This window comes from Accipiter gentilis, chromosome 6 (genome assembly GCF_929443795.1).
Source record: "Accipiter gentilis chromosome 6, bAccGen1.1, whole genome shotgun sequence".
Classification (NCBI taxonomy): domain Eukaryota; kingdom Metazoa; phylum Chordata; class Aves; order Accipitriformes; family Accipitridae; genus Astur; species Astur gentilis.
Window position 1 is genome coordinate 24892645 of NC_064885.1, and position 16064 is coordinate 24908708.

The window sequence follows — 16064 nt, forward strand, 5'->3', positions numbered from 1 at the left end:
GCATAAATTTTCAGTAGGTACATGCATAAAAAAGGAGGAAGTGAGTACACTGAATTATTTAAACTAGAAACATAAAATTAATACAGATTGTGCAACAAAACTTAAGGAACACAATTCTGGAGGTAAACTTTAGTATTAGATGAAGAATTCTCAAAGCCATGCTTTTATTTTTTCTATAGCTTTTAGAAGACTAAAACTCCATTTACAAACTAAGTGACCCGAGAAGCAGCTCGGGCAGCACCCCAGCCCCACCTGTATGCCAGAGCACAGCTGCCATCCTGCACCTGTGCAGCAGAGGAGGTTCTCTTACTTCTTCTATTACTGGAAAGAGTAGATAAAATCTCTGCAAGCTGTCTCTTTTCAGAGATGAAAAACTGAATAAAGAGAGTAATATTGTCACCTTGCTATTGCTGTCTTCAAGCTAACAGGTCATTTTACTCAAAATGCAAAACATTGTACCACATTTTTGTGTAGCTGGTTACCAAGGAGTGTGTGTGTGGACAGAAGGATGCTATCCTCAAATATCATGCTTTGCTCTTATCTTCCACACAAATCTCAGGTGCCACAGTTCATGATAAATCACATGAAAAAAAACAAAGAATGACCTACTAGATAAAGCTCAACTTCTTTTCAGGTCACAAGTTCCAGACACAAAGCATAATCCTAAACATTAGTGCCCCCACTCCAAGCACCAAACAGTTCCACATAATCCCATGTACTAAATTTTCTTCCTTCAGGCATCTTCCTCTTCTCCTTTTTCTTGCAGAAACAGCACGTACAGTCATTTGCATTCACTCTACATAGGTTTTTTAGTATCTCAAACCTCACTATGTCATGGACCTATTTTGAAAACCAGCTCTTACAGACATATGTTAAAGGTACAGAAAACAACAAGATGGTCTATTAAATAGAGTCACTGAACACATTGATCCAACTTGTACATCTAGTTAGAGCTGTTTGCATACTTATTTTGCATGTCTCTGGCAACTCCCAGCAGCGTGTCCAAGAGAAGATGACACACAATAGTCATTGACAAAGAATTTCCAGTTTTGTCTTTCTGGCATCTCTCCCTGCTCTGTGGATCCAGCCAAGATCTAAAACTGATCATTAAACTGCCTTGCCCAAAGATAAAACCTGATTTCTAAACTAACAAACTGAAGAGGAAAAAAAATTCTGTGAATAAAGACATCAATCTTCACTTTCTGCAAGGACTAGAATGCTAGAAATACCTGCTGTGATGCCTAAAGTTTTCATACAATGATTAGTAGGTGGCCATTAAGCAATAGCTGGAGGTTGTACTTGGGCCTTCTCCCTTTATTTTCTCATAGAGCGCATCCACAGCATCTCCTGCTTGGAGCGCCACTGACAAGGGCACAATTCCTAGAAGAGTATCGTATAAGGATGTTCCTCTTCAGGGATTAACAGAGGAAAACGGGGCACGTGTATAGAACTGTATACTTACTGGAAGTATTTTAGGGTAGACTGCTGTTCTCTCTGCCTCAGGTTTGCTTTCTGTACCAAAGCAACATTGAGATTTTATTTTTTGCTTCACACAGATCAAGCAAACTTGCAAGAACATGCAGCAGAGCCTGGGGACTTAAGCCATTCAAAAAGAAAGCATAGTTTATCTCCCCAATCAATACCAAATACTAACACTCTCAGTAGGGAGCATATAGCCAGTGGCACACAAGCTACAAAGAGGAGAACCATTTCATCTGAAGGCATGAAAAGATAAAATGCCAGATCTTCAGCCGACAGGAGCCCACAGCCTCTGGTGATCACACCCAGGCATGTCAGTATATTTCAGATATTCTGCATATTGGGATTTCCTCACCTCTCTTCTTTGGGCACCCCAATCACTCACTGCCTTCGGGCATAAAAACCCTCAGTAATCTCTTTGGGATCAGTTTAGCTCCTGGCATCTGCACAATGTGCATAATGACATTGTACACTAAACACTCTTTTGCTTGTCTACATTGTTGTCTCCACTGTATCATCCAGACATAAACTTCAATGATCTACAACAGACCAAGGGGAAAACCCATAATCTGTTAGGACCATAACACATGTTTTACGAAGGTCCAGCAGCCTCCAGCCCCTCTTTATCATGCTGCTCTTTCAAGTCACGTGAATTCTGGTGGAAACAGGACCATCCATTTCTGCTGCAGAAGTGCTCTGAAGCGGCGCTTTCTTCTCAGCTCACCAGGTCTCCACATCATCACTAGGCTAACGGTAAAGCTCAATGGCAAATTCTTTTAGATAGTTACATTATTAACTGCTTCTAAATAAAAATGCACAGTAATACACATCCAGAAGAGGAAGAAAGATGTGCGAGGAAAGACCATTTTCCCAAGTCATCCCCTGCCCAGCAGCTTTCCTCTGAAGCACCTGCCTGCACCCACAACAGCCTCATGATGGGGCTGAACCACTCATCCTCCCCTTCTCAAAGGGGCGAAAAGGATCCCACAGATCTCCTAGGGAAGGGCAGCCTTTTGACAGGACAAACACCAGTGCATTAACTGGTACTGCAGAAAACATAAAGCCCTGTTACTACAATGGGCGGATGTGTTCAAGACCAGCAGGGGATCTCTGAAAGCCCGCATCCGGCAGAGGGTACCAGACCACCTGGCGCTGACCAGTGTGCCTCTCCTTTGGGAAATTCCCCAGCCCTGCAGGGTAGTGGACAGCTTCCACAGCTCCCTCCACACTGTGGTAAAGCCTCACTTCTTTGAGAGCCCGGGGACCTTTGCTGCAGCTCTTGAAGCCCCACTCTCCCAGGATTTACCGCACAAGGAACTGCAACTCAAGCTGCTGATAACTGCATCTGTCTGGGGAGGTTGGTACATTGTTTGCTGCCACGACACCCAAGACTACGCTTTTCTTCCAAGGACTGAAGCAAGTGGCACAGATGATCCATACTTGGACATGCTGCAATTTCTTCCAGACCCTTCTCACTTCATTATGCTTGAAATTACTATCAGGAAGGAGACAGTTATTCGTTTAAATACTGTTGAGGTTGTTTATTTAACCATTAAGTGGAAAAAAAGTTTGTTTTATAGATACTGGATTTTAAAGGAAACGAAGTCTAAACATCAGCTTCGCGATGATGAAATCCATCCCCTTCCTCCTTATGACCATTAGCCTCCCCCATGCACTGGATAATACCCTCACCTGATAAATAAAGCACTGCTTGGATTGGGTCCTCGCTACTATAGTTGCCATGACTGCACTACACACCTCTCTATGGGCAGCAATGCTCTGTTAAAACCACTGCTAGAACTCATGACAGCTATTAAATTCTCTAATGTTACCATCACCCACTTATAACTAAATTAATGCCCTGTGTGATACAGAGAGGTATCAGGGGGATGCACTTTGGACTTCATCATAACATACCTTACATTAAAAAAAAAATATCTCTACCACTCAAATATTATACACGTGTGCCATGACAAACTGGCAAAAATACTATTTGCAGTGTCTTGGTAATATTTTTACCAAGCTAGAGCCACATAGTACCAAATCATTGCCACCTCAGCCCCAAACCACTCAGGGTTCTAGAAATGCTCACCATACGTGTATTTGGCAAGGAAGAACAGTAACTAAGCAATAAGCGTATTCCTCATTCTGAAACAGTGATTTATAATAAGGAACAACGCTGTCACTTATTCCTAATAAACCTATAGTGCTTATTATATTCCCACCACAAAATAAAAATGATCCAATTTAATTCAGAAAGAAAATGACTCTCAAAGACCGAGAGCCTTTCAAGCCTCCCGTCCTTAAAGAACAGAGGCAACTCACTAAGCCAGAAAACGGTGATCCAGCAAACATTTTACTGCTGCGAACTGTTTGCAGCAAAGATATATGGGAGTTTATTTGCATATAACTTGATATAAATTCCAACTGCATCCTGGGTGAAAGTAAATTTTTTTTGTTTTGTTTGGCTTTTGGGTTTGTTTTTGTTATTATGATGAACAGACTCTGTAAATGTTTCCTAAGCTGTCTGCTGTTTGGAATTCCAAGTCTGAAATAAAACATAACCACACTACCGGCTCCAGTGCTGCCTATCTCACAAATAGCAACAAAACCTACCAACAATTAAATAACAGAACATTTACTTTACAGAGAGCTTATGTGTAGCTCTCAGCTTCACGCATAAAGTAACATTTCAGCTCTGTTTGACAACAGAGACAGCACATCTACCAGCAAACTAATCTACAGTGACAAATAGCCTGTCAATGCTCTTTCTCTCCAAATACATAAAGGAAATAAATAATCACGTAACATTTGTAATAATAATTCTGTCGCCTCTCTCTGGCAATTAAAGTATACCATACCATTATGATGAGAGTCCTGGGTCTGCTCATTTCATCATCACTATCCAGTGGCAGAATTTCATGTGACAACTCCTCTCGTCGTCGTCGCCTGCAGATATGTGGACAGTTCCTCTGTACCACAGAACGAAAGGCTTGGAGCAGAACAATGCTGGCAGCACAACCCATATCTGCATCCTGAAGCCTACAAAATAACTTCTATGTTTATGCTGTGTTTGAAAAACAGTGGCTCCTTGTCGCTGAAAACAGCCTACAGTGCAGCTGCAGCCAGCTCGCTCTCCAATCGCTTCCTTGAGCTCTGATCATCTGATCACAACCAAATAGCTTGGATGCAGATAGAGGAAAGATTTGATCCACTGAAACTGAAACACACGCAATGTTACGATGCTTTTTTCTCTCTCCCTCCTTCTGTGCTTCTGAATTCACATGAGAAAATGCGCTCCCTCTCTTGTACAATCAGCCGCCTCCACTGATTCCGGTTTCATGGAACTGAAAGTATTAAAATTCCTAGTTCAAAAGAGCCAGCTGTTCATTAACACACACACACACACACACACAGAGGCATCCACAACAACTGGCAGGATCAGCTTAAATACCTTTTTAAAAAAGTCATATGTAGCAAAATAACAAACATCTGGAAAGTTATTAGCTCTCATCATCAGCACTGCTGTTTTTAAAATACTTTGCCTTAGGGTGTTTTGCCACAAAAAAAGAGAGACATTTAAGCTCACTGAGGGGTTTGGGCTGTAATCTTTTCACTTCTTGCAATTTTCTGAAGCACAGCAAGCTCATTTGAGTTGTAAATGTAACAAGTGGTAAAAAAAATAAATGCAGAAATCTGGACTGCTTCATCCAGCTCATGCTAAAATAGCCATGGCTCAATGAGAAACAGCAGTGTGCAGCTCTGAAATGCCTTTCAATAGTGTAGTTGTTGTGTGCTCCCACACATGCGTGCCTTCTGCAGAGTAATACATTTTTACATCTACATAGGAGGCTTGTGTTGGGTCTCCGCTGGCAGGGTCTCACACTGAACCAAACACCGATGACCTTCCAAGAAGGGTAAGAGGAAAGCATTTTAGGGTTTTATCAGTCAGGATCCAGGCAGGGAGAAGCAGCTGCTGGCAGTCAGCAGTAACAACTTGCCTTTCTGGCTCCTGCCTGACAAGTCATTCAAAAAGCAGGCAGGGATGCTTAGCAATCGCATGACTGACCTGGGAACACAGCAAGCATTAATGGTAGAGAGTGTAAGATAATAGCACTTGAGAGGAAGTTAGCACTAAAAATACCTACAGAAAATGGATTTCTTCTACACATTAGGAAAACTAAGGATTTCCAACAGGGTTTCCAGAGAAGCTGCTTTTAAGTTAATATACATTAACCTTATTATACGTACACCCAAACCCGTATTTACCTCGCATCAAAAGGCTTTGATTTCTAATGAAGGCCATGAAAATTTTGTCATCAGTTCCCATGGGGGCATAAACAACCTTTTAATGTCTGTTAATGAGATCTTCGGAAATAACACTCCTCCTCAAAATCTCAGTCAGGAATTGCACTGAAAACATTCTGTGGAAATGCTTTCTTCTGGGCTTGATTAGGGTTTAATTGCTCAGTGATCTGGCAAAAGACAGCATCATTTTAATTAAAGCATTTGCCAGAAAAGCTAAATCCTTCAAGTTTGTTCTTTAAAAGCAACAAACTCATTGCCATTGTTTCTTTAGAGTAAGCTGCTTAGAGTACATACAGAAACTAGTTGGCAGCTCTGGCAGGCACTGCACAAACTCACCCACAGCTCTGCCAATGCACCTACCTGGCTCTTCCCCCTTGGATCTCACTGGGCGCAGACTTCACACACTTACGCGCTGTGCCTGCCTATCCACTGGCACACCCTACAGAGGGGGCCTCACATCATGCTTATTAGTTCGACTTTTCTAGTGCAATTACAAGAGCACAGTGGCACAGCTGGCTCATTTCTACACCAAATCAGCAATCCTGCCTGCTGTTGCTGCTATTGTTTACATTTTCATCGGTCCCTTGCCTACTCCAGAACTGCGACTGACACCTTGGCCACACAAAAGATGCACTGGGCAGCTGGGAGACCTACATTCCTACTTTTAATTCCAGCAGCAGCAGTATGGGCCCGGATAACGTCTGTGCTGGCTATTACAGCAACTGCTCTGCTACCTTGGGGGCTGCTGACACATATCCTGTCTGTCTGTAGAGCATCTTCTTGTGCTCACCAGTGTTCAGCTGGGAGAGCTGGCAGGGATTTTTATGAAATTTGGTTTCCATAGCACAGCCCAACACTGTCGTGCACGCATACATGGAATAGCACCCGAGGGCTTGACCCAAAGCTTTGCTTCACTCTCAGTGAAGAATCCCATTCATTTCAGTAGTCTTTGCATCAAACTATTCTCTGCCAGTGGCCCAAGTGACTTCATACAATTATTTGTGGATTAAGCTATTATTAGATACAAGTAGGAATGACATAATCTTGGCATTTCATCTCTTAGGAGAGAAAAATGACACTTAGTCCGAAAACAAGTAAACTAACAAGCCAAAGCCAGCTAAAAGTAGCCTCCAGACCTTGATCAAAATTCAAGAACTGAAAAAACAGCTAATGCACAGGGGAAAAGAAACCACTAAAGAGCTAAAAAACCCCTTCTGTTTTAAGGAAATCTCACAGAAGCACGAGCTAACATTGGAAAGGAAAACTCCCAGCCCATTAAAAATGCCTGGACACACAGAGTATCAACAGTTTTGTTCTTCAAATGTAGGGATATCATCAGCATATATTATGCTTATACACCAACTATCAACAGAGTTAGTTACTCTTACAGTGAAGCATCAAGCGCTATTTTGTGTTAATTAGCACTTTAGTCCAGAAGCTGAATCCAGTGAAATCCCCTGGGAAGCAAAATACTCCTTTGTGCAAGCAACTCCTTAATTCCCCATTAGGAAGACTTCGGCAACAAAGCTGGCCTAAGGAATATCCACGGTGGAAACCACCTGCTGCCTACCCTCACTCATTCTTAACCACCACTCATTTCAGCTATGCTAAGTAGCCAGTAACATCAGCATGATGGTTTACAGGAACAGGCTGGGAAGCAGACCACTAAAGGGACCCCAATGAAAAAAAAAAGAAAAAAAGAATTGAAGAGGCAAGATGGTTGTTTTAACCCAGGTTACCTCAGTGACCCAGTCCTTGGCAACTCTGAGGGCTGGGTCTATGCAGCAGCAAAGCTGTACAAGAGCAGAAGTGGGTCACGCTTGCCGTGTCTTATGAAGTCCGTGATTAGAAAGCAGACTTCAAAGGCATCTGGATCCTCAAGCTAACAGCTATCCGTCATCCAGCCTCAGCTTCCACACAGAAGAGATGCCAGCTCTGCAAATGGGCAGTCAGGGCCTGAAGAGGTAAACTGTCTCTGGCGGGAGGTCTGCAGCAGAGAGTAAACCCCTCATCTTCCAAGCACTGGGTTATTTCTCTTCCACAATATTCCTGCACTTCCGTTTCTGCAGGCTGCAAGACTTTCTAAAGATGCTACCAAACATTTTCTAACACTCCTATTTCATACCTCTTTAGCACACCACATTAAAAGCTTGTTTCCTTCCCACAGCTTTCTTTATTCCATTAATTTTCCTTTCTCTTTGTGTCATTTGAATAAACAGGATATAACCTATTGGTATGCTGGTCTTCAGCTGAGGGCTTTAAACAGGAAGATAGAAAGGCAGCTCTCGTAGTAGATCCTTTAGTGAGAGGATGACTTTCCAAAGGAAACACTGATCCTTCCTTCCAGTGCCAGAGGAGGCTGCATTCTCCTCAGGCAAGGAGGATGGCTGCAGGTTAGAAGAATCCTTTGCCCACACCTGCTCAGCTGTCAAGATGGCATGTTCCATTTTGGTTTTTTATTCTCCAGAAAACAAGACCTCCTCTCCAAGATGTGTTTGCATGACGTGCGCTGAGAAGAAGCGTGATCATCCTAAAGCAACAATGACAGGTGACTGCAGGAGTCACCCACAAAAACAGGAACGCTCCTGGAACTGCTTACAACAGTCTGCTCAGCCTGGCCCACAAAGGCTCCAAGCCGTTAACAGGAACTAAAGACAGCCTAACAGTACAAATAACAAGAACAGCATTGCTACAGATGATAATGCTCATGCCACCATTATGACTTATCAAAGGATGCCCGAGTGTCCAGCTGAGCAAGGTACTCACCAGTGTAAAGCAGGTTTATACAAAGCTACTCTCACAGAGAGCAATTTGTTGACACTCTGAAGCCAACTTGCAGGACCATTTACCTAAACTCAAAGTGGTTAATAAACTGGCAAAACAATGTCCATTCACTGAAAATCCTTCATCAGAGATAGCACAAGAATTTGCCAGGTGAGCTATTTACCTCGCACAGCTCAATCAGAGATAGCTTGGGATGGTTCTAGTCCAGATGATGTAGTGGTACACTTACACAGCACTTGACTAAGCCCATCTGAGCATGTCTGGAGTCAGACCCACCTGCAAACCCTCACCATTTTAAAGCATGAATTGTTCTCTTGGGAAGACTAGAGCAAGTCTTTCAGTTTTTCAAGGCTATCCTACATGAGTTACTCTTCCACATATGTCATCCTGGTGCAGATGATAAGCAGCTCCCAACAACACATAAGTAACGTGGCCAGTGGCTGTCACTCACAGCTCCTCACATAGACCCACAGTTATAGTAAAATTTCTGTTAAGCCTATAGAAGTAGCAGGCAAGCATTTCAAGCAAGATACAACCACAAAATTACAGTGTCTGTCTTGGTGCAGATGAGGATCACTCACATTTTGATGAGCTACTGTGTTATCTCTCAGCACCTTATAATTTATCACCCACATCACCCTTCCAAAACAAAAAGGGCTGATAGACATTATCTTCTTAGCAAAGGGAATTTTCCTCAGAGATATCAAAGCTCCTTGTCTCCAGTATTTGTTTTCATAAAGGCTTGGAGGCATTTGCAGAGGAAAGCAGGGGAGGGGGGCAGGGGGAATGTATCCAAGTTTGAAAGCCTCTCTTCATGCTCTGCTACTTCAAAACAAACAGTGGAATCCTAACCAGCCTCCAAGGAACAAAAATCAAGACCCGGATCAGATGGGTGAAGTACTACAAGAGGTAGTCTTCACAGCAGTCCGCTTGATGACAGAAACCCTCATTAACGTGCCTGCTTTCCTTGCACATTTTATGCCTGAGGAACAGTATAAACTTAGATCGTTCAGCGCACTTTTTCTAATGACTGTGTTCTTAAAGCAATGTGATGGATACCACGTTATAGTGGCATCTCTCAGTGCCACAGAGGCAGCATTTCTAATACCACCTCCTGTTCTCTGTCTACTGCCAGGTTGCTAGTGGAGGGCTGGGGGACTATGAGAATCCATCTTCAAGAGACGTCCTGTCATCTCTTTCAACAAAGTCACGTCCCAAAGCTTTCACATCCAGCCCAGTGGCCTACAACAGGCTGTGCAGTGCTAGGCTGAACCAGTGGCATCATATGTTTCGAGAAAAAAAAAAAAAAGCTTTAAAACATACATGGTGATCACGTACCTATTTCAAAGAAAGCTTATGCACTCATAGTTGCAAAAAGCCATAAGTAGCATCTGTGCCTTCCACTCACAACATACCCTCTTGCAGTCATTTAAAAAACATTCATGCACTGTATTTCAAAACTTTGCTTCAAAACAGTTAAATGTCAGAAACACTGAGGTCTCAAATAGCAGAGCAGGCCCAAAGGCCTTGCCAAAGGTGTCAGAAGTACACAGACTTTGTATTTCTTTCGTTTCCACCAGCTGTTCCTTAGTGGCTGGGGAAAGCAGGCATTTCCTGCAGTAACTGGTCAGTACAGCTCCTGAATGACGCTACAGCTTTTTCATCTTGAAATTGCGTTTCCTTCTTATGAAGCTATCGTTGACCAACACAAACAACTCTTAACCATACTACGTTAGGGTCAGTGCAAACTCCCCAATTAGTAGTATACGGTTATAACTATATGAAAGGGGCTTAAATCGTTCAACCACCTCATTTCTCTTCATCGTACCTGAGAGCAGCAAGCAATCATTACACTAGTGCAACATTCGGCAGATACCTTCCCAGCAACCCTTGCAATGTCACCTGGCTACAGAGCGAACAGAAGGACTGCAGAAAGTAAGTGTATGGCACCCTCTAGGGAGTAGTACACGAAAGACAAACTCACCACCAGACTCGTCTCTCCTCACTGGCTACGACAAGTAATGTACATTAAACGACTGTGTTTATAAAATCTTCTCTTTGCATTAAAAAAACAAAACAAAACAAAAAAACCCTGCACTATCCAAAACCTTTAAAAACAGCTCAGGTGTTCTCCAGTTCCCCACCATAGCTAGGTAGAGTGCCCAAAGGAAGGGCTGCAGGATTAGGGCTGGTGTTTATCTAACCTTTCAAAATATTGCATGATTCAAATTGAATGGCAAGTTACACACAGACTTACCTTTAGAACCAAAGAAGTGACCACCTGAAGGCTGGCCATGCAGCACAATGCTACATATGGCACAGAAATGCGGAGCAGGCTACGAGAACTTGTGTCTCCTCGAAGAGCACCCTTGTGCAACCTAGTGGGCAGTGGGCCACCCGCACTGCAGGCTGCTCAGTGCGGGCACGGACCCGGACAGGGAGCACAGCAAGGGCTGCGCAACAGCGGACACGGGGCTGCTGGACAACCGGCAAGCTCATGGAAGCTCATACTGCAAAACGCATTCTTACAACTCTGCTGTTTCTTGACTTTACCTGCTGAAAATAGAAACCACCATGTATGGACGGGGTGGGGGGTGTCTGATAACCAAGGAAACAGGCTCCCCGTGATTGCATGTGCTAATGCTGCCTGTCTCTTCTCAATATTGCTTTTCTCTGTCATGCTGATGTCTGATGAAAAGTATTATACAGAAGTTGTGTGGAGTACTCTTAATTACTACCACACTGTATGTGGCCAAAATACAGAGGTTTCCCCCTGTTAGATCCCACAGCAGTTTACTAAGGAAACAAACAAAATTACAAAAAAAGACTGAAGTGAGGATTTCCAACAGGCTAATGACAGAAGTTGGGCTAGAACCCGCATCTCTGGAGCTTCAACCCCTATAGGGGTTTCTCAGAATATTATCTTTATACAAAATGTGAAATAAATTTATAACTTGCACGCAAATAGTTGCCACATTCTTATTTCCAACTCAGGTGAAGCACCATGCTGATTTTCAAGTAATTTCTCACTTTGAAAGGTAGTTTTCTACAATTACAGTCTCTGTGAGATCAATAGGACTATTCTTGTGTCTTAGATTAAGTAAAATGGGAGAACTGTAGTCTATAGGCAGTGATGAAACCTTCTTTATTTCAATGTACTCCAGTGCCTTCTGGATCTAGCACTAAATATTCTAAAGAATGGCTAAAAGCATTGTTGTGATTTCCTTAAACATGTATCAGGAAAAATAAGTACTTAACTTCATACCAGGAAAAATAACTACTTAACTTATAAAGCAAATGTTTGTTTGGTTTTTTAAAAGAACTTTTATTATCCCATAAAACTGGAGGAGAATTAGTTGGAGCTACCAAAATTCATCCTTTCTCTGGCACAGCGTTAAATAAAAACATGTATTAAGATAAACCCTGGGAAGAATTTTCACCCGAAGTTACAACTAAGGCTGGGCTCACGCTTTTGAAGAGAAGGTTTTACAAGTAAGCCACAGCAGAAAAAACAGGCACTACGCCATTGGTTCCCAAAGAGAATTGGTAGCAAATTATTACCCTCTTTCAGAAAGATCCACGTTCATCTTGCACACAACTCCTCAAATGGCATTATCAGCAACTGGTCCTGCTTCCCAGAGACTTCCATGTCACTAACCCAATGGGACAGAGACTGAAAAGAAAACTGGCATAGAGAAACCAAAAAAAAACCCAAACCCCATACTAGCCTGTTTTTACTCTAGCATGTTATTTTTTGTGACAGATCTTACAGCTGTAACAGAGTACAACTGGTCTGTTACCTTGTCAGAGTCCAACATTTCCATGACGTGCAAAAACTACAAAGACTTTTTTCTAGCTGTTTCACAAGTCAATTTTCAAGAACAAAACACACCCAGCTACATGGAAAGCTACTGTTCCCACACAAGAGCAAATGCATTCCCCATTTGCTGCCCTGGCACCAGCCCTGCCGCTTACAGAAATACTGGGAAGAGAAACAAGCAACCCCAGAGACCAGGGAGGAACATCACTCAGCCCGTTCTCCCAATGGCACACTGCATGGCTCCAACAGAAGTCATCGGCCACTAATGAGGTTTCAAGAATAACATGTGGGTTTGGATGAGGTGCCATTTGTACTGCAATGTTCTCTATGTTGAATGGCCTGAATATGAGTTGAAAAGCACAGTGGTTTAATGAACTACCCCTCCTCCTTTAAAATGTGATCAAAAGCCTATCAAAACACTTCAAAAACTCTCACTGGCATCAACAAAATCTGGACAAGAATCATAAAAACCTGTATTGCTGACATCTCGTCTTCAGGATGTGCAACCTAGTCTCTATTTCTGTAACAGCCACAGCTTGCCAATATCCAAAATTACTATTTCTGTTCAAAAACAGGCTAGAAATACAAAAGCAAGAGCAAACACAGAGAGACTATAGAGTTACTTTCAAAAAGACACCCCCCAAATCTGGAGTAAAGCAGAATTTTAGGACGATATCTTGTTAGAAAATGCATTTCTTATTCCAAGCCAATGACACTTTTCTACTTACAACCCAGCTAAGAACAGGTAAGAAAAAAATAGAACTGCTCCATAGCCAGAACACTTTCAGCCTCTAATTCTTCGAAAAGACGGTATCTCCTTTTCAGCTCAAAAGAAAGCTTGCAAGGGAAGGTATCTCTTCGCCTGCTCCTAACTACTTGTACGCTCCTTTACTTTTCAAACAACTCACTTGAATATAGAAAATATGCTTATGCCTTCAAATTTGAGGTAGGTGTTTAAATGAGACAAATTAATTCTTTCTTTTAATGTTTCTCATATTTTTTAACAAAGAAAAACATTAACTGTTTACCATCAAGAAAGAGCGGAATCAGATACTAAATGAATGGGTCAGGCTTCATGCACAAACCCTAACTGCTTACACAAGACAGGTACAAACACAGGCCTTACCAGATAAGCTAGAGAAGCAGGACTCTATTGATTGCGAACAAATACAGGGTAAAGATATTTAGAGAACTGGAATGTGGCACTTGGTGGCAGCCTGCATGGCACATGTCGAGGAATGGCTACAAGAAAGATGGAGAGAAGACGACTTTGCTCTACTCTGTCTCTTTCTCTGGGACCCTGAAGTCCGCACACAGAGAATTTCACCAGCTCTGCAGACCTGCAGTCTCAGTCTCTACCAGGGATTGCAATAACTTCTTCCCCAGCACATCGCTGCGTCTTAGGCAGAGGCAGTTAACTTTGATGGCATCTCCACCTAGGTCACAGCTTTCCAGCACAATCTCCCATTCTTTAGTGTGTCATCATTTAGAATAACCACCTGGGAGCCAAGCACATTTTTTGTTTGTCCGCATTAAAAATGAAAAAAAAACACCAAAACACCCCCCCCAAAAAAACACTTTTTTTTTTTTTCCTGCGAATGAAGTCAGGCCAAAGAGGTTGAACTAGCTCATCTCCTGCCTCCCAGTTTTGGTATCCTTCCTCTCTCTCCCTTCTTTCTCTCTTAGAAGCCAGATTGACAGGAGAAGAGTAGTATCCAATGCCTTTTTCCTCCAAGTCAGACTACACTTGTGATAGAGATCAGCAGCAATTCCCACCTGACTCTGCACATGCTATTAACAGGAGGCTTTTGGATTTTCAAGCCAAGAAACCCCTTTCCAAACTCCCTCACAAGAATTATTGACTGTCCCAGGGAGCCAGGAGTTTAGCTGCCTAAAGCATTCCAGGTTAATTTAATGAATTTTTTAATTCAAAACATCAAATGCCTTGAAGATAAGAATTTCTACTGCAAGCTGAGGCTTCAGCAGCTGAAAATAAAGGGGCAAGAGCTGGAAGCAGTGGCTAGTGCCAAAATAATCATCAACTACTGATATGACACTGGCATGAGCAGAGTTCAATATAGTCCTGGATATAATGCAAGGTATCTAGCAAAGGAAGTACTTACATTACTATATTTAAGAGTCATTACATGAATACCCTGGTGAGACATCACTGAGAATACATGAACAGGCCTGGCTACCTTGAAGAATGAACCAGTTGCAGAAAAGACCTGCTAACATGACCATGGAATAAGTTGGAAGAGAGTATCTCAGTTGATGTGTCTGGTTCTCAGATACCCAGTACAAGTCTACTGACACATTGGATTGAGTCCTGTGCAAGGTCACCAAGATAGACTGAGGCTGGAGGACACAAGTTATGAGGAAATGCTGAGAAAAATATGTTTCTCCACCCTTAAGCAATGAAGGCTGAGGGAAAATCTTGCTGGTCTATATCCTACCTAGCAGTAGGGTATAGAGAAGACAGACTTAGAGATACACCGGCAGGGGATGAGACACAACGAACAGAACTTGAGACAAGGGAAATTCCAGTTAAATACGATAAAGTAAGTTTTTCACCATGATGGGTGGTCCAGCACTGGAACAGGGCACCACAGAGACTGTGACATCTCCATCCTTGGAGACTCTCAACATGACCGGACAAGGGCCTGAGCAACCTTATTTAGTTGGACTTATTTGAGCAGGGAGCTGGACTTGACAACCTCCAGAAGTTCCTTCCAAACTAAGTTATTCTACGACTGTGTAAGAACACTGCTTATTCAGCCTAGCAAACCAGAGCATGAATTTGTGCCCTGCCTGGGAGAGCCCTAAACACAATCGAAGCGGAAGCGGAAGAGCTACTTAAGCCAAAGGCTAACACAAAGACAAGAACAAGAGGCTATAAACTGGCCATTTAGGCCATACAATTTCACTTTGCAGAAGGTTCTGTTTCTAACCTAACATAGAAACAAGGAAAAGAGGCTCCCAATCAGGCTTCTTTCAAATCTAAGTCAGCTGTATAATCCCTGCTTATTATTTCAAGGCAATTTGACTCTGAGGCAGGCTCAATACGCAAAGAGTTCAGCCAGGAGCAAGGAACCAAAAGGAACAATCTTATTCCATTTCCGAGCATAAGCTTCTACAGCTGCAAAATGGAAAATGAAGCACAAAACTTGGATAAAGTAAGAAAGGAAATGCAAAGTAAAATTTGTACATACAGTGGCCAGCAAAAACTGTGTTGTCTCAGGTGCTAATGTCCCATCACCCTACTCCCCAAACAGAGAAGCTGCAGATGTATCCTTTTATCTGACAGGAAAAATCCCACAAGAAGAATATGGCTTACTTCCACTGGCAGTATAATGATGCAGCTCCAGATCCCTTTTTTCTTATCAGTGCCAAGAATCCCATGGCAGTTTTTCCCAAAATAAAGAAGCTAAGAATCAGGACTCTGAAAGTTTTTCAGGCTATAAATATTTAAGGAAAGGTCTTGGGGGTTTTGTTTGGTTGTTGGTTTTGGGTTTTTTGTGTTGGTTTTTTTTTAAAATATTGCTCCCCTCCTCCCCAAACCTGATAGGTCCAGGGGGAGCAAACCAAGCAGCCTTTCCCCTGTTTGATCATGTCATGTATGTCCTAACCATGACATTTCTGAGGCTAAAGCACACAGGGCATATCATGAATT

At 42.5% G+C, this 16064-nt stretch overlaps 1 protein-coding gene across 9 annotated transcripts in view; it reads right to left on the reverse strand.

Annotated features, from left to right (window-relative positions):
- The window catches only part of DOCK10 (dedicator of cytokinesis 10), a 166641-nt gene that overhangs the window by 133525 nt on the left and 17052 nt on the right, over nucleotides 1-16064 (reverse strand). For 3 of the 9 annotated variants that reach the window (XM_049802820.1, XM_049802818.1, XM_049802826.1), the window contains exon 1: nucleotides 4341-4584. The exons of 2 other annotated variants lie outside the window; for them this stretch is intronic. In XM_049802820.1, the coding sequence (XP_049658777.1) occupies nucleotides 4341-4505 (165 nt within the window). In that variant the 5' untranslated portion in view covers nucleotides 4506-4584. Of the gene's footprint in view, nucleotides 1-4340; nucleotides 4585-16064 lie in introns of those variants that run through there. 4 more of the 9 variants (XM_049802817.1, XM_049802816.1, XM_049802815.1 and 1 more) reach the window with 2 other exon arrangements.